Source organism: Lipophrys pholis, assembly GCF_963383615.2.
Source record: "Lipophrys pholis genome assembly, chromosome: 18".
NCBI lineage: Eukaryota > Metazoa > Chordata > Actinopteri > Blenniiformes > Blenniidae > Lipophrys > Lipophrys pholis.
In genome coordinates this window covers 17,563,958-17,582,675 of record NC_137646.1, presented here as the reverse complement: position 1 = coordinate 17,582,675, position 18,718 = coordinate 17,563,958, and the positions used below count along the sequence as shown (strand labels likewise).

At 42.6% G+C, this 18,718-nt stretch overlaps 1 protein-coding gene across 2 annotated transcripts in view; it reads left to right on the top strand.

The window, feature by feature from the left end:
- LOC308124001 (adhesion G protein-coupled receptor L3) overlaps nucleotides 1-18,377 on the top strand; it is a 236,365-nt gene extending 217,988 nt beyond the window's left edge. Inside the window, exons 19-26 of one of the 2 annotated variants that reach the window (XM_080486756.1) lie at nucleotides 2,892-2,933; nucleotides 4,700-4,726; nucleotides 6,270-6,438; nucleotides 7,101-7,226; nucleotides 9,568-9,664; nucleotides 14,333-14,458; nucleotides 15,941-15,958; nucleotides 17,292-18,377. In XM_080486756.1, the coding sequence (XP_080342882.1) occupies nucleotides 2,892-2,933; nucleotides 4,700-4,726; nucleotides 6,270-6,438; nucleotides 7,101-7,226; nucleotides 9,568-9,664; nucleotides 14,333-14,458; nucleotides 15,941-15,958; nucleotides 17,292-18,241 (1,555 nt within the window). In that variant the 3' untranslated portion in view covers nucleotides 18,242-18,377. Of the gene's footprint in view, nucleotides 1-2,891; nucleotides 2,934-4,699; nucleotides 4,727-6,269; nucleotides 6,439-7,100; nucleotides 7,227-9,567; nucleotides 9,665-14,332; nucleotides 14,459-15,940; nucleotides 15,993-17,291 lie in introns of both variants that reach the window. The other variant, XM_080486757.1, reaches the window with a different exon arrangement.
- The last annotated feature ends 341 nt before the right edge of the window (nucleotides 18,378-18,718 follow it).

The following is an 18,718-nucleotide window of genomic DNA, read 5'->3' as shown; positions in this document are numbered from 1 at the left end:
CGATCTTTTGTGGCATCACATCACCGGTGGTGTCCCAGCACAGTGGCCCCTGTCTGCCCCATTCCTCTCTGCCAAGTGATACATGCATAAAAAAAACAATCTTCAGCAGACCCAATATAGCGGACCGTGGTTGTGCCATGTCAGGCCACAGTGTGCCAGTGTGCTTATTTTATTTTATTTTTTTCAATTTATTTTCCAGGATGCTGCCGAGCCAACCCTTTCTCTCTTTATTAGCTGCTTCTGTTGACACTATGGATGTTCAGAAAGAGCAAAAAGGAGCATTCACATTACAGTTAAGGGATTTACACATTATTCAATTGCACCCTTGAGCCTTTATTTAGTCAGGAGAACCACATTGAGATTAATAATCTCTTTTACAATTTCTGCTGTAAATCATGACGTATTTACACATTTTTGTCATTTTTAAAAAGAATTAAAACTCTTCTAAGCTTCGCTGGAGCTGATCCCTGCTAACTTAAAGGGTGGATACGCGCATGCACTCCAAATAAAGGTCACCAAGTCTCCCAATGTGCACTGTTGGGGGACATCAAACTAATTCAAGGACACTCATGTACGCACAGGGAAAACATGCAAACTCCACATAGAACAACCGTGAGGCAGGGTTGCTGACAACTACGTTACTATGCAGCTCTTCAAAGGCACATAATGGGAATATATTTTAGTTTTTTTTCTTTATTTAGTAATGTACCCTTTAATAAAAACCTTTAAAGGAGTATCAATGATTGAAATCGTCCTCTTTTAAGTATCTTTCGAGAGTGCCCTTTTAAGGGTTTAAACATATTGCAGCAAGAGGCTAAGATAAGTGTTAAGAAAAATACGTTTTGCAAAATACACTCTGGGACAGTGGTGGCCTAGATGTTAGGGGGAGCAAAATTCAAATCCCACCCCATCTAAGTCATTGGCGCTCTTTATTCCCAAAAATAACCCAACAATTGCCCTAAAAAAATGATAATTAATTATTATTAAAAATGTAAAATAGTGTCAGCTAAGGTTGCAGCTTGTTCTGCATGAGCGTGACAAATTCCAAGAATTCAACTCTTATTTATGCCCATACAAGTCCCTACATTAATGCAATGCATCACTTGCACTGCGACAGCAGTATCACGGAGACTCACTGCAAACCTGATTTGAACTGGACGGAGCTGCACGTGTTTGCATTCAGTCCTTACAGTCTTGGTGTGAGTTGCACTTTCCTATCATATTGTTGTTGTAACGACTGTCTCCGTGTTGCTTTTCCATGTGGAGATTGCATGTTCTCCCCGTGCAATGCAAAAACACGGGACAGTAGGCAAAGTTAAAATGAGGTTTCGATACTGAGCGGCATTGTTGATATTGACGTGTTCACCCAGACTTGACAACTCCTGCTGCGGTCATGTTGTCGTTGTGGTGTTTTAGCACGCGGTCCCCGCTGCCTGCGTCCTTCCTCTCCTTTGAAAACAAACAGCTGTGCGCGCAGTCTGTGTCCTGACCACCAGCAGATCCTCTTAAATAAGCTGTAAGCTTAAACAATGGCTTCTGAAACAGAGGCATGAGCACAGCATGTTCACACGGGGACGTGTGTATATGTGCAAGTAAATACGTGCAGGCAATCTCGAGCAGCCACTGCGAGTCACACCACCTGCTGCCCACACAGACTCCCCCTTGATTGAGTCTCCAGCCCCCCTGTGTATGCAGACGCCTCGGCCCGAAAATAGATTGCTGTAAAGAGTTCCGTTGATGAAGCCTCCGACCACGAACTGCAGGTACATCTCCAAGCAAAGCAGCAATACTGTGAATATTAACAAATCCAGGAACCGTTCAGTCAAAATCTCTCCAGAATGCAACTTTGTGGCCCACAAAGAGTCATTCCCTTCGCAAGACTGTATATTGGCCCAACATTTTTCATGTCTGTGAATACATGTTGGCCACCGATCTTTGTTACAGCAAGATGCATTGTGTAGTTTGTTCTGCAAAAAAAAAAAAAAAAAAAAAAAATATTGACTGCTGGGGGTTTTCAGTGTCTTGTGATTTATAACACTGCATCCCCCTGAATGTACCAAGCAACTGACCTCCTGACCACCGGCTTCAACACACACTGCAGTGTTTCAGAGGGCCATTGGAAACGCCACGCACACACAAAAAAAAAAAGGATTTTAAGAAATAAGACCGTACGCAGCTTTTGTCAGCCCTCATTCATCCGAAGTTGTTTCTACAGATAAACCCCGCAACGTGACAACACAAGAACATACATGACATTGACTCCATTTGGAATTTTCTTTGGTGACTCCGTTGGATCATGGAAGAGTACTTTCCAACACGTTTTGTTTTGCACGTGGGCTGGTGATTGCGTTCCCTTCGGTGCTCGGATCTTACAGTCAGATATGAGTGTCGAGCTTGTTGGAGCAGTCACTGTAACCCCAACGTCGTGACCGAGTGGCACAAAAAAACAACCTCAAAGCGTCAGCCTTTCACCCATCACCGCCTTAAATGTTTGCATGTGCGTCTCCAACAGATAATTTATCAAGGTGATAATCACGATACCAGTGGTTAATTAAGTCAATTTAGCATTGTTTAATGAGGTATGTCTTTCTTTTCTTTTCTTTTTTTCGCTTTTTTGTTCCTCTTCATGGTTTTGATGTCACATTTTCTGTTGCGATTTCATCACTCTGCCTTGTTTTAAGATGAATGTTTCATCTCTCTTCTGCTGTGTATCTCTTTCTCCCCTCTCTGCTTGTTTTGTTTTTTCTTTCTTTCTCTTTTTTTTGATCAGCACTCGTATCCTGCCTTTTTATCTTATGCCGTGTTTATCTTTAACATCTTTCTGTTTTTCATCTCCCATCTCTCTTTTTTTTTTTTTTTTCTTTTCTTTTCTTCCCCCTTCTTCATTTTAGCTACCGTTATTATGATGGATGTGTTATTGTAGAATGGCACTGGTAAGATGCAACATCTCGCAGTAGCGGGTGTAGACTAGAATTGATATTGTGTTTGATGTGTTTTTTCCGTCTTCAACCCCACCCCCCCCACCCTCCCCGTAATGGAGACAGCGGCTGCCACTGCCCTGTGATTCATGCATTGCAACATGACTTCTGCAAGGCCGCGATTTTGACGAACCCGCCTTGCCTGTGCGCACGGCACATCCGTAACGTGGCGAATCCAATCCGATCGCCGGTTCGCATCGATGAGAAGCTTCAGAATGAGTCGCGCGGACGCCGCAATGCACAAGACAAGACCGTCTCTGTCGTCATCAAAAAAAAATTTCCCCAACGATTGATGTCTCCAACACTCCTCGGGCGATTAGCATTTCGAGCATACCTCCACTTAAATAATTAACACCCCGTTGGGACGATCACAGCAGAAAGAACCCACCAAGCATCTCCATGCAGATGTAAAACAGCATTGGATTGACCCGTCGCAATCTCATACATAAATGATCTGTGGCAACGCTGTGAATGGCACCTCCAGCAAATTAAGTCATTTTGGAAGGAAATAGGTAATTTGATGCCACAGTCTGGAGAGTCAGAATTGCTCAGTTTTGTTGTTTTTTTTGGGCAGGGGGGGGCATTTTGGCTCAACAATTAACACAATATAGCTTCTCTCAGCTTTCTGGGACTGAAATTACTCAGCTGCAGCACTCATGGATGGATTGTCTGTCTCTTTCACACAGCAATGGAGATGGATCATTCATTTGCGTGACAAGCGCAGATGCGTCTAAATACCTAAATTGCTCAAATTCTTCTTTTTTTTTAAATACGCATTCACTCAAAGCATTCCGAACTTAATTTGCCAAAATATGCTTAACATAAACAATTCTAAAGCTAATCATGCAGAGAATGCAAGAACGTCAGTAAGTGACATTGTATTAGTAGCTTTCAGGCAACAATCCTGACACGATAAAACCCCTTACCAAATGCACCTGCTTCATTTCTAAGTGAGCTGTTGTGCTTTTCAGTGACTGCGATGTCATGTCAGAAGTCATGCCTGGAGGCTGCTACCATGCAGCCCTCCAAATCACCCCGGATTTTTTTTTTTTTTATTATCTGATAACTCCAGGAGAAGATAAGCCACGTGCTGATGAGAGCTGCAGCCTCTTCATATCCTGTGTCCGTCCACCTGTGTTTCTTATGACCTCTTGCATCCCGATTGCCCACTATCCTTCCAACCAAACTGCCGCTAGTTAGAGGACAATATTCCCTCCTTTTTTGGTGCCCACCTCTCGTGTTCCTGTGTCCAATCTGGGGCCAATCGCTTTGATGAAGTGCCTCTCCCGCCAGGTCATTAAGACAGCCCTGGGAAAATTATGTTTAATGGTTGCCCTGGTGAATTCATAAATCATTTATTTTTTTTCCCCGCACACCTGGCCCATTTATAACGGCTTAAATGCGAAGGTCCGCCAGCATCTAGGAGAGTAGCTAGATACTTCTGTGTACTGGGATAATTATGATGAGCACCTGTATATCCTTCAATAATCCTTTCCTGAAATGGATGAATGTCTGCTCTTGATGTCTGGATGTGAATAGAGCTTCAGTCTGTCCTATCAAAGTCACCCCCTTGCCCTCTTGGTGCATTCTTTCCCGTCTCATGTCTGAACATGTGCGTGGTATTTCTGGCCAGTTGTTGTGTTTTTACACCTCCCTGTCATTTCTGATCTGATTTGTTTCTGTTTTTCTTTGTTTGATTTTGTCCCTCTCATATTTCTCAGCTATCAGGATTATGAACCTGAGATCAAGTAAGACAAAATTGGAAGGGCTCCTTTTCCCCCCCCCATAACGCCATCTTTCATTTACTCCTTCACATGAGCAAATCAGCACCCAAATCCATCTGGCTGCCTCTCTGAATCATTAACATGATTTATGGCGAGGCACTCAGTCATGTTGAAGGCCGTATTAGTGTGCACACAGTGCTCGGGTCTTAGACACACATAGCCCACAGATGTGACAAGCAAGATTAGTTTTAAATGGCACCTGTATCATCACAGTGCAATGTACAGATACATTAATCCTGTAATGTAGAGATCTGCATCCGCTTCAGAGAAGAACATAGGGGCACTAACCTTAACTGAATATGGACAAAATCGTTCAACATGTTTAAATATGATCCGGGGGTTTAACTGTAAAGCACACGTTAACTCAAGATTTTTACAAAGGCAATTGCCAAAAGACAACAAAATATGGTGATTCAGTAGCCCGGACTGGTAAATGCACTTCGTGATAGACAGCTAAATTGTTTCAATAAATACAACAGGCTGAAATTTAACTAAAGAAATGTGTTAAACAACAATGTTTGTTTAAATTCAGTTATTCATCTGAAACCAATGTGCATATAAATGACAACCATGCACAAATAGTATTTACTAGTACATCACTCAAGAACAGTCTGCACTATTATTAGAGCAAAATGTTTTGTCATATAAATTACCGGTACCTGTAAAGAATTTGATGTACATCATGAAAATGCTGGCCTGCTCATTTGGGTTATTTACCCACACAAGAGTTTGTTTCCTCATCACTTATATTGTTCACAAACGTAGAGCAGGGTGACAATATTTCAAACAGTGTACACAATGTCATGAGCCGAATTTGTGTATTATACGTGATCAAAGCTTGTACATGCATCCTCGTACATTTAGGGTGTTTTGGATATTAACCTCGACTCCAGCTCACCTATCTGACGCACAGGGAGTCATAGAAATAGGAAACGGCTGCGAGTAAAATACCACTTCCTCATTTTTAATAGATTGGTTTGTCCTCAAGCACTTTAAGTAATACTTTTAGCTTGAGTAGGAATTTACACTGTTTGTCAAAAAAAAAAAAAGAACCCTCAGAAGATCCACCACGTAATGGACTTCAGTGTTTTCTCTGACTGGAAATGCTGTTTCTGATAGACTCCCAAGTGAAGTATATAGCTGCACATCACTATATGAATTTGTGTTTGTATGGTCGTCGGAGGCATTTCAAGTAGTCAGCACCATTATTAGAAACAATAGAAATCAGGAACCAAATTAGATGTAGAATCACCAAGAAAAGAAATAAATAAAAAAATCATTTCACCATTCTTCCATTTTGTCCCTTTTCTTCCTTCTTCTGAAAAAGATCTGATTGCTTTTTGCAGATTTCGACAAACGCATATTTAAAGTTGCCGATGTCAGTGTATTTTCTCAAGTACTTCCATACACGTGACTTTCCTAAGTCATTTCACCCAAAAAAAAATAACCTTGAACTGAGCAACTTGTGTTCAGTCGTGTCTAAAAGAAGCCTTTCTTCCCATTTCAGATCGTGGGTGATTGGCGCCATCGCCCTGCTCTGTCTGCTGGGGCTGACTTGGGCCTTTGGCCTGATGTATGTTAATGAGAGCACGGTGGTCATGGCCTACCTCTTCACCATCTTCAACTCCCTGCAGGGGATGTTCATCTTCATCTTCCACTGTGTGCTGCAGAAGAAGGTACGGATCTATTCTTAGAGGACGGTATGTGACCTCAAGCTCAGCCACTGCGATTGCCAGGAGGGATTGGAGTATCATATAAATGCTTGTCTAAAGTCTTGATACCTTGTAGAATAAGCACAGCTTGCATGTAAGAAGTCAGTTAAACAGATCTTTTTTTTTTTATTTCTTTTTAAGACGTCTCATTTTCACATCCACCCAAAATCTCTGAGCAATGCATGATCGTCGTTTGATTTCTTTTGTTTTTGTTTTCGTGCAAAAATAACAGCTGCATGGAATTTATAACAAAGACAGGGGAAAAAAAAACAAAACAGCAGAGTCCATAATCAGCACTTAGATAAACTCCACAAGACAGACAGCTATCACAAGATATTTTACCATGCAGTTCAAAATCTGTTGATCTGTTAATTGATATTGAATGTCACAACTTCCTGGTTCAAAGCTGTGTCTTACATTGACAGACATTTGATTTTTAATTCATCCAGTCATCTGTGCAGGTCAGTGATTTAAAAAGGAATGCATTATTGTGTTTTGGTTTTTCACCGCGATACAAGGCTCTGCTTAAAAAACTCCTATTTGCATCAGCTATCATTAAATAGGCATTTCCCAGAATAGAAAAACTCATCGAGGTGCCGTATGTCTTTGTGCTTTATTTCATCCAGGTGCGTAAAGAGTACGGCAAGTGTCTGCGGACTCACTGCTGCAGCGGCAAGAGTGTGGACAGCTCCATCGGCTCGGTGAAGGGCACCGCCTCCCGCGCTCCAGGACGATATTCCACAGGGTCACAGGTTGAAGGACATTTATCATGCTCCCATCCTTATTTTTTCACTGCCTGTTTATCTTTGCATACTCTATTTAATAATTTCTTCTAAAGCCATGCCTCTCGGTGTGGGATTACATCTGAATCGTGGAAATGATTGACTGTTTCCCTGAGTTTCCATCTGGACTTGATCTTGAAAAATACACAAAATGACATTTCCGCCGAGAACAAATGAGGAAGGGGGAGAAAAAAAAATAGATTTTTATCAATGACTGTGTTGCGTGATAGATTTCGAGGAAGTGCAACTTATGTCCTTGTCTGGAGGTGATAACGGTAAAATGTAGTGCTTGTTAAACAAAATATTTTTAAAGTGCACAGTGTCAGCCGGCAATTCATGGCACAGCGATGCGGTGACGTCGTCTCGAGTGTCGCCTTGAGAAATTTGTTCCCAAATTCAGATGCGACTGTCCCCGCCAAGACATGTCAATTGTGCGCAAGTGGTAAGTCGCCTTGTAAAGTAAATTGTTAATGGATTCCTCCCACGTTGACATGAAATATAGGATGAATTGCCATGATACACCATAATTGAACATCATATCCATATTCCAAACAGTGTAATTCCTTCCACTGTTCAATTATAAATAGACTTTGGAGTCGAGCATGCAGTGGCAGCCCACGATACAAGCTGGATTCTGCATACAGATCAAAGCATTTAATTATACACAGTGCTTTGACAAGATGGCTCCAACCTCATGCTCAGTCGCTTTCTATGAGTGAGACAGGAATGGAAACACTCAGAAAGATGTGGTTGTTTATTGCTAACTCCGGGGCTTCTGAATGAATGTGTAATCAGCAAAGTACATTCTAACCCATCGGCAATGAGTGGTTCGAGTTTCTATTGGTGGGGAAAAAAAAAAAAAAGTAGAAGAAATGACGGTGTCATTTTCATCTTCTGGGGACAGCATGTGGTACACCACGCCGGTGAGATGGCCCGTGTCAGTGCACGTCGCTGTTAAAATGGGTGAGCTGTGTGCTATCGGGGGTTGACGCCGATGTCATTTCTGATGTGAGCAGTGCTTTAAGCTTTTGACGAATTAAAAACATGTTCCCTGGTCTAAATGTCAACCCGGCAGTGGAGGATTTCAGGAATAGATTAGGTGAGGTACTCTGACAGGTGCTCTAATTTTACTTAATGGGGATTGCAGTGGCAATACCTTTATTATGCAAAAAAAAAAAAATGAGGTATTGAAGACAGACAGGGGAAAACATAGTCTTAAAGTGGTTCATTTATCGCTACAGCTATCCTGTCATTTTTAGCCTTTTTTTTTTTTTTTTTTAACCAGTTGACATATTACATTTTGCATTTGGGTGACAATAACTTGCTGTTACAGCGGTGTCAAGCCTTCAGTCTGCAGTGAAAGGACACAGCATAATTAATGGAATTACAGCGATCACGCCGGAAAAAAGTACTAATACCCCTCCACAGCCAAGGAGAACTGTGCGCGCACGTGTGAGGCCGAGCGCCGTTAATTCATCAACGTGAACAAGCGTTATTTAATTAAAAGATTGCGGCTGACCTCATCGATTGGGTGGATTTATAGGGCCGGGGACCGTGTAACCAGCATCCAGTCAGAGCTCCTCGGTGGGAGCTGCGGATGGGGAACCTTGACGTTGTTGCCGGCTGTTGGGCCAAGACACGAGAAGAAAGCTCCGATGATAGCTGCGTAATTAGAAGGCCAACCAAAAAAAAACTAATAATCAATTAAATGTATGAGTATTTTCATCCCTATAAGTCAGATAACATTCAAACATAAACCGATATGCGATCCAAAATTAGCCATGTCTGACAAATACGAAGTTTGCCTTCAAGCCTTTTACCACATGATAGGATGTATTCATTTCTGAAGTTGGATATTCAGACCCTTAGCTTGTGCAACAGCCTGTGGGACTCTTATCGTGATTAACCAGGATGAACCCTCCTGAATTGAGCTTTCGCAATCCCAGACGCTGACTCGGAGAGCTTGACTGATGACTTTATTATTGACTGACCTATTCCCCGTGTTCATGCCTGTCTTTAATTGGAGGTTACTTACCCCCTACACCAGACTGGGTTTTGGAGTTTAAGGGCTAAATCTGAATGCAAAACAAGCTTCCCTGACTCAACCTTCCATTGGGGTTATGGGAGGTGAGTTTATGCTTGAGAAATCTACTGAAACTAATGAAAATTGCTTTTGTCTGGATGACTTTTTTTTTGTTTTTGTTTTTTGTTTTGTTCCCCCTTTTCCCATGTGCAGACTTTTATGTTGTGTTACTGACAGCACTCAGAGTGAGTAATCTAATTTTCCTTGGCATGCTGTTTGTCTCCGCAGAGCCGCATCCGGAGAATGTGGAATGACACGGTCAGAAAACAGTCCGAGTCGTCTTTCATGACCGGCGACATCAACAGCTCGGCGTCACTCAACAGAGGTACTTCATGACATGCAGCAACAAAAAAAAAACTATTTCTTGAATGACTCCACAGGACCTCAGCCTTAACCTCACGCGTTATGACTCATGAGAAAAAAAAATGTTTCTTTTTTTTCTTCTTTTCATCCCATAAAAAGCAACAGTATTTTCTGAGATTGTAGTTATAATTGCTTTCCTCTGCATGTGACACAAGGGCTCTACAGAATTAAAAGCAATTAAAAGCTAAGCTTTCAAACCGCCAACCTTGATCCAACATTTCAAGTCAGGGAAAAAGCGGTCGTTTTCACAAAAGTTTGCCCACCAAATGCTCCAAATAATTACAATTCTAAAGTTAAATGCGCTTTTTATTTGTTCCTACTTGACTGTTAATTATTAACAAATATTCAAGTTGTAACATTGTGGGAAAGACTGGGTTTGTGCTTTGATTAAAATGTTTTTTTTTAATGTTATAAAACATTGCTATTGCATCATCATTCTCAGCAGTGATTTTTCACAGAATTATCTTTGGAAATATGAACATTGTTGATATATTTTGTTATTGTGAATATTGAAATATTTTCATAATTATATAGCGGGGGTAATGGAGATCAATTAAAGTAATAAAATCTGATTTCATACAACAAAAGTTGAACATATACAAATATTTACCAGATTTTTCTGTTTAACATTTTACAAATTAGCACAAAATCCTCTTGATTGCCTTTATCCGAGCAGCTATTCACTATCGTACCCTAAAAAGTGGGAAAAGAGCACTTAGGTATCTGGCATTCGACCTACAATTACTACTTAAATGAAGTATCAGCAGTATGAAAGGTGTGGGGGGGGGGGTGCTAGTGGGGTCTGTTTTGAGCATTTACCAGAAAAGCATGAGGTGTCACAGATATCATCAGGTACTAGGCGACTACCATGCACTTTGTCGAACTCCAAATGAAACTTGCACTTTTGGGGCGTCTGATGAATGTGCTGAGAGCCCCTCTTTATTTGTCCTTGCCATCGAGCAGTGGAATGCCGTGCCATCTGGCCGCAAATGCTTCGAAACAGAAACTGGGCATGGTCTCAGGAAAAGTGCTGAATAACAAGCCGAGAATCAATTCAGAGGGATTCTCTCTCAGGGGCACGTTAATAAAAAAGTATTTTACCATAATGCGCTTGACAGTGAATGGAGTTAACATTGGGGCCTCTCAGGTTTGTACAAGGGGGGGGTGGGGGTGGGGGTGGGGGTGGGGGGGACACTCTACACAACACTTCGTCTGACACCGAGCGGCAAACGGCGTCCTCGCTGGCATCTCTCCCCGACACTCTTCCCCGAGTCATCACATTTCATGATGGAGAGCTCGAGTTCCACGCTGCTCGCTCTCTAAATTCGCTCTGGGCGCCTGCTTGCGTCGACGCTAATGCATAGTTACAATGATGGATTAATGTTCGACACAGTGAGGAAGTGTCATGATCTCAATAATTAGGCACTCAGCTTAGCGCCATCAACAGACGCGGCCCTTATCAATTGCGGAGCGGGGCTGTGTCGGGGCGGGAGGTGGGGTCCGCGGGTCCGCAAGCCGAAGGAAGAAATCTAACACGGGTTTGCCATAAAGACAAACGGAGGGGGATTATTAATGCACTTTTATACCAGTGGCTTCCTACCAGGCTGAATGTGACAGAAAAAAACCTCCACATGGACTCGAGTGTGTGTGTGTGTGCGCGGGAGAGTGCACGAGTATCATAAGGAACAGACACAAAGAGCATTGCACTCAACTATGTCAGCTCCCTTGTTGTTATTAAGGAATTATGCATCGAGAAGCGCACATTTCTTGCTGATTTGTCCTTTTCACACACACACACACACACACACACACACACACACACACACCCCCCAACCCCACCCCACGCTTACAAGTCTGATCTTGCAGCTGACACTCTCGCTGCACTCTTCTTCAGAGCAGTCATGCAATCATCCTGATAGCGTCGCACGTTCGATTTATCCCAGTGTTCGTGGTCTTTGCTGCACAATCGGTGTGATTTTTTTTGGGAGGCGGGGGGGGGCAAATCGTCCAATCTGAACACAGACACGATACACGGTGGGGATCTGTCACTGTGGGGAATTCAAAAAGGGAAGCTGGTGTTTATTGAATGCACTGTAATTAGGAAAAGCTGTACCAGCAACAACAAATTACCGTTTTTTTTTGGTTTTTTTTCATTAAAAATCACAACGGCATTTTTGTTTCTTGAGCGAAATGAGAGCATCCCTAATTAATAGCGAGCTCCAGTGAAACAAAAACAATAATGCTGTAAAGACGAGACTGAATCGACAGCGTTTCTGTTCAAATAAAATTAATTTAGGAGGCTCTTCCAAACCAACACGGGAGTAACTTGTGCAATTAGAGCACTGTCAAGAGTATGACCAACTTCTGTGAAGATGACTCGCAAAGGTAAAAAAAACAAAAAAAAAACAAATCAAACACTTTTCTTCAATTGGTGTGACAGATTCAGAGCATTGGAGAAGAACAGTGTAATCCGCCGCAGGATCTAATTGCTGTGTACTCGTACCTCAGATAAAAGTAGCTTACCCACTGTGGCATCATGCACACGGCAACCACATGCACGTATCGCCCTCACAAGCCTTGAATTTTGGCTCCTTTCAAAATAATAGCATCACGTCAAGCTGACAAGGGGGAGGGGTGGGGTGGCGGTGTTTCTTGTAAACAGGAAACGAACGGGACTTGCAAAATATTTTCGGCACACTTGATATTCCGCCTAATGTATTCAAACACTTGGGAAAAAATCTTTATTATTTTTTTATCATCAGCGAAGGGAAAAACAAACATTAGGGAATCGGCGCCGTTCATGTTTGCGATTGCAGCTTTCAAACCTGCCGCTAATCACCGCGCTCAGACAGCGAAGGTTGCCTTGGCGCGCCGGCGTGCGGATGGGAAACTGATGAGTCATTCGGCCGCGTTCCTGGCAGCGAGGAACTGAACACAGGCATGGCATGAATAGAAAATGAGTCTCTGTGGTGTATGTGGGAAGGAGGTGAAGCTGCAGCACGGCAAATGGCCATTCCCACTGAAGGCATAGCAATACATCCCAGTGCTCTTCTGCTCATAGACTCACCGAAAGAAGTGCAAGATGTGGAGGAGCTAATCATTAATAAGGTTCATTGGCACTATGGGGGCAAAAAAAATGTTTAAGATAATAATTTTTCAGCACGCAATTCTTCCTTGGAATTTTGAGAATATTTCATAATACGCACTGTTTTGGAATGGGATATTTTAATAAAAGTAATACAAATTTGTAGAGTAGGCTGTGAAATAAAAACTATGATAGTATAAGAAGTATTTCTGCCATTTCTAAGCAATAAAAATGGGACGGCCTTCACTTTCAAAATCAGTCATTTGTGCATATCGGGTGGTAAAATGTTTTAATTTTGATAGGCGTGAATAATCACATTATTATATTTCAATGCGACAGCCATGACGTTTTATCCTTTCATTTAATTACTGTTGCTTGGTGTGAGTTTAGAGTCAAATGCTTCAGAGTTGACATCACTGAGCTAAATATTGATGCAGAAATTTCGAGTTAAATTGTTTTTTTTGGGGGGAGGGAAACTGAGCCAAATATCATTGTGATACTCTCCATCTAAAAGTCAGTGCAAGTTTTAAGGGATTATTTATCTTTTTATAAACTGCATAAATTCTCCTCCAAGTCTTTGTTGTGCACAATCTTACATTGGGGAGCTCTTATGATTGTCTAATTGTGATTCGGTTAGAAAGTCCACCAAACAAATCCGTTCCACTGAAAGTCATTATGGGTGCAGGCGCACACGTTGATGGCACCTTCAGGTGCCCACCCCGCACACGACGACTCAGGAATCGCTGTCACAACCACTTTGTTTTTAATACCTGATTGGCGGAATGGAGAAAACATCCATCCACGGAGCTGTTTTTAACATCTGCCATTGTTAGCGCGAGGTATCGCACAACGGGAACGCTGCATAGTTCTGCTTCGCCTCCTTTGCCTTCTGAGCTTACACAGATTTCTGTGCCTCTACCTTGATGCCCGGTTTATTTCAGTGTCCTTGAATGCAATGCATGCAGCAGAACAGGGTCGCTAATAAAACGCTGTTAGTTTTCAATGAATTATTCCATTTGAAATAAATAGAAAAACCAATGTTTATCTTTATTAAAAATATAGACCTTGACACAACCGTGATTTAAGAAAGCCAACCTTCCCGTCTTTATTATTTTGAGCCTGAAGGCTAATGCGTGTCCTGAGCTATGACTGTATTTTTGTCCATTTTGAAACTCAACGGTACCTGTGTTGTGTTGGCCATGCTGCCGGCTTCTTTGTAACATACATGTCCGCTAACACTGATATGCACGCCTGAGCGAGGGAGCACAAAATGGAATTAATAATGGCCGACGTGAACAGTGCAGTTAACACATGTTCCATTTGGTGCCATTAGCCACGTCAGTTCAGCTCTGCCACTTTCCATGCAGCTAGAACCCTCCGCGTTTAAGGAACACGTGACCATTTGAATGTCAATGGCTGTCATTGCTATGCTGCATCTGCCCAACTGATGTGTATGTTCTCTCTTTCTCTCTATATCCTCCAATTTACCCGCTCACCCACTTCTCTCTGTCTTTACCCTTTTCTGTCTCTTTCTGGCTGCTCCAGGGGCTATGGCTAACCATCTTATACCTAATGCACTCCTACGTCCTCATGGCACTAACAATCCCTATAATACATTGCTTGGGGAATCGGCAGTCTATAACAACCCTCTGGGCATGTACAACACACAAGGTGTGCTAGCTTCTTTTCATTCTTTAACATTGTAGCTGTGAGCAGTGTTTTTTTTTTTGTTTGTTTGTTTGTTTGTTTTTTTATTTCTTCATGTCGGGCCCCCGGAGAAACTGTGAGGTGACACGTCTTTGTTTTTATTTTTGAAACTAAAAGAAAATTGACACCGGGACACTTGGACCTAATAGACTGGCGTTAAGCTGAAATCGCGGCGTTCACCCTTGAGCGTTTCTACGGGGCTTTAATTAAGGGAGGAAGAATAAAAATAAATAAATTAAAAAAAAAAATAAAAAAAAAACACTGCTCTCAATGTCCTGTGTTAGCTCTGAACAAAGTATAGCTTTATCATAAAAAAAATCCTGCAGGTCTGTTTTTGCTGTGGGTTTTTTTTTTTTTTTTCCTTGGAGGTGTATCTTGGCTTCTAGTTAGGGCATGCAATCCGGTTGCATAAGTCACACTTGCTCTTGGCTATTTGGCCAATTTATAAAAATGAGGAAATCCTTTGAAATTGAAAAAAAAAAAATGCCCACAGGGGGCCAGATACATCATCATTCATTTAGTTTTACTGTGCTCTAATGTTGTCAGTGAAGCTTGTGTGCTGTGTCTTTTGTCTCTTTGTTTTCAGTTCTGCCTTTTGAGTTGGTTGTAATGAATAACCAAGCCTTGTCGATTTTGTGATAAAAGGTCAAATAATTTAAAATGACAGTCAGTCGTGTTGCGGGTGGAGCTTTAGAAGAACAATCAAGGGGTTAAAGACACTTCGCTAAGTACCCATACATTTAAACCTCGGCAATCTTTTACCTGAAAAAGTTGATCGACACTTTTATTTTCCTTTTAGCCTGTTCACTATTACGCCATGACAACTATTATATCTTGAGCGATAGAAACCATCTCAGACCAGTGAGCAAGGCATCCACTTTTTCCTGGATGAGTCTGACTGTTGAAAAGCATTAGTTTTTTTTGGTTTTTTTTCTTTTCTGCAGAGCTGTTGTAACTTTGTGAGTCTGTAAAACCGTGGAACTCTTGTGAAACTGAGATAAAAACTCCCGCAGACCTTTGATCAGTCGATCACTTATGTATGCAACAGAAGTGCTCTGATGGAGTGCTTGTGAGCTCTACAATTCACTTACATTGCCAAAGATGAGAGGAAACAAATACACGGGAGGATGTAAATGCTAATGCACCCAAAAGATTTATTTGTGGATTTGAGGTGTGCATAACTCTGCAAAAAATTTTTTACTTGAAAGATCTTGAAGCAAAACAATCTTTTTTTTTTTTTTTTTTTGGTTCCTGTGTATTTTGAAGTGTTCGAGGTTCTCTCTTTGCAGAGTTTGCATGGTGACATTAAGCAGTCGCATTCCAGATACATTCTCTTGATTCGTCATCAGCATACTGTATGTGCACATTTCTCTTTCTACCTGTCAGTGTTATGCTTATTGTGTTTTCTTTTTTCTTCTTTCCTTTCCCTCATGCTGTCCCTAAAAGAGCCCTACAGAGAGACAAGTATGGGAGTCAAACTAAACATTGCTTATCAAATGTAATTGACTTTGGCTTTACTTTCTTTTCACTCAATGCTGACAAAGGAGTAATGAATACAATGTCATTCCCTTTGGAAGTAGTACAATTCTTTTGTGACAAAGGCCCCTCACCATTGCAAGCAGATCTGTAGGGGGGGGGGGGGGGGGGGCAAAAAAAATAATCACATCCCTGCACTGTTTAGTTATATTTAATGTTTTTTTTTTTACAGTAAATACCCAGTGGCCCATTCCATATTACTCTCCAGTTACAGGCAGCGTGTGTGGATTCACGTTAACGATTCAGAAGGCACGTCGGTCTAAACGGTTGAATGGCGTGCCTTTGTTCATGTACCTAAATCTTTTTTTCTTTCCATTGATTGATTGATTTTTTTTTTCATATGCCTTTCACTTTGATCAAGTCGCTACACTTCTTGAAGGTCTGAAAAAATGCATCTTGTCAAATCTTTTCAAGCGGTCAGACTTTGGGCTTGACACTTTTAACAAGCTGGATGGCCTTGTCTGGGCCAGTTTGAATTATCCTCTGATATTTGCTTTGATGTTGATAGTCTGGTTAAGTTGATGTAATATGAGCGCTCCGTGTCCACGCTACAGAGAAAGTATAAAGTTTTTCCCACTGAGGTCGGAATCCGAAATATATTCACTAATTCATGTTCAGAGAGGCCGTTAGTCACGCTCACGTGGATAAGACACATGAATAGTTTCTTTTCTTTTTGTTTTACCTTCTAATGTTACATTGCGACGCTCACATGGGACAATATGGTTGGGGTGTAGTCGTACTGCTGTCGCTCTGGTTTGTGTTTCACTTTCAGTGCATGGCTTTGCTTTTATTACCGTCTTGGTTTGAATGAGCTCTGTTTTGTTTCTGTGCTGTGCTCGAGGCTTGTGTTGTGCTGTTGTTGTTTTGCACATACTGTATATCAGTGTTTTCATCACCACCCATATTTGGTTAGATTTAATGGAAAGTTATATGGATTTGAGTTTGAGAGATTGTTTTTTTTATAATTTTTTTCATTTTGAACAAGGTAAGTGTACATTTATGTTGGAAGACTATAAGCCTTGATCGTTATTACCACCCCTTTGGTTTTCATCCAGATACCGTAGGGTTTTTATTTCCAAGTGCACTTTATAGAGCTGTAAGGGTCAGGACCTATTTCAGAATAAAAAGGCTCCGGTATTTGATGGGTGTAATTTGTGTTTGTAAAAATGGCTGACATTTAGCTGTGGCAATTATGTCTCATCGGATTTCTTCATTCTCATTCGCCCACTGTACCCTCCCCAACCTGTGTCTGTCATTCCAGAGGGAATCCTGAACAATGCCCGGGATACAAGTGTCATGGATACTCTACCACTGAATGGTAACCATGGCAACAGCTACAGCATCGCCAGCGCTGAGTACATGAGTGACTGCGTCCAGATCATTGATCGGGGCTACAACCACAAGGAGACCACCTTGGAAAAGAAGATCCTGAAAGAGCTCACCTCTAATTATATCCCCTCCTACCTCAACAATTCCCACGAGCGCTCGACAGAGCAGAACCGAAACCTTATGAACAAGCTGGTCAATAACGTCAGCAACGGTGGCAAGGACAGCGGCTACGGGATGGGCTTGGGAGTGGGGATGGGTATGAATGTTGCGCTGAGCCTGGACGACCACTCCACCTTTGGTCCACACCATGACGAAGGCCTGGGTCTGGAGTTGATACGCGAGGAGTCGAATGCCCCGCTGTTGCCGCAAAGGCCGCCTCCATCCCTGCCGGCGGTGGACAACCTTCACAATCACCTCCACCAGTCGGTGCCGCCGCCCCTTCCGCTGCAACACCATCCCTTCTCTTCAGCCACCACGTCCTCCTCGTCCAGGAGGAGGATCCCGCAGGAGAACAGCGAGAGCTTCTTTCCCTTACTCACCAACGAGCACACCGGGGACGAGGGCTCGTCGCCGACTCAGAACCACCAGAGAGACTCCCTCTACACCAGCATGCCCATGTTACCCGGCCTGCCTGACGTGTCCGCCGAGTCCGCCGACGGCTCCAAAGAGGGCAGCGACGCCAAGAGCCCAGAGGCCAGCTCAGACGATGTTTACTACAAGAGCATGCCCAACTTGGGCTCCCGCAACCATCTCCATCAGCTGCACTCCTACTACCAGCTGGGGCGAGGGAGCAGCGATGGCTTCATCGTGCCACCCAACAGAGAGGACGTATCTCCTGAGGAGGCCCAGCAGGAGCCCTCGCACCTGGTCACCAGTCTATAGACCCAAACCCCCTCCAATATGTACCCCTTCCCATCCCAGCGGCCCTCTTTTCCTCCCCCTTTGTCTCCTTGTCCCATCAGTCGTTGGCAGTGGTAGCCTTTCTTCTTATTCTGTGTCCCGAAGACTGAGGCAAAGCAAAAAAAAGGAAAAAAAAAAAAAAAAGAAAGAAAAGAAAGAAACTCTTGCTGTCACTGGACACAAACAGGATAACAGTCGCTGCGAACGGGGGGCTAAATGTGTGACTATATTTCTTTAGACATTGCAGGATGTTGATGTTGTGTCGCTGCCTCCCCCTCCCCGGCCCCCACAAACCCTGTGTGGTTCGGTGTGTTCTGTCTCGTTGTGAAAAGAGACAATTACTCGACACAGGATTTTTAGGTCTCGCAGATATAGTCTGACAGTCAAAAGGAGAACTGCATCGCCCCCCGAGTCTGAACCGTAGACTTCACCAGAATAAACGGCAAATTTAAGGAAAAA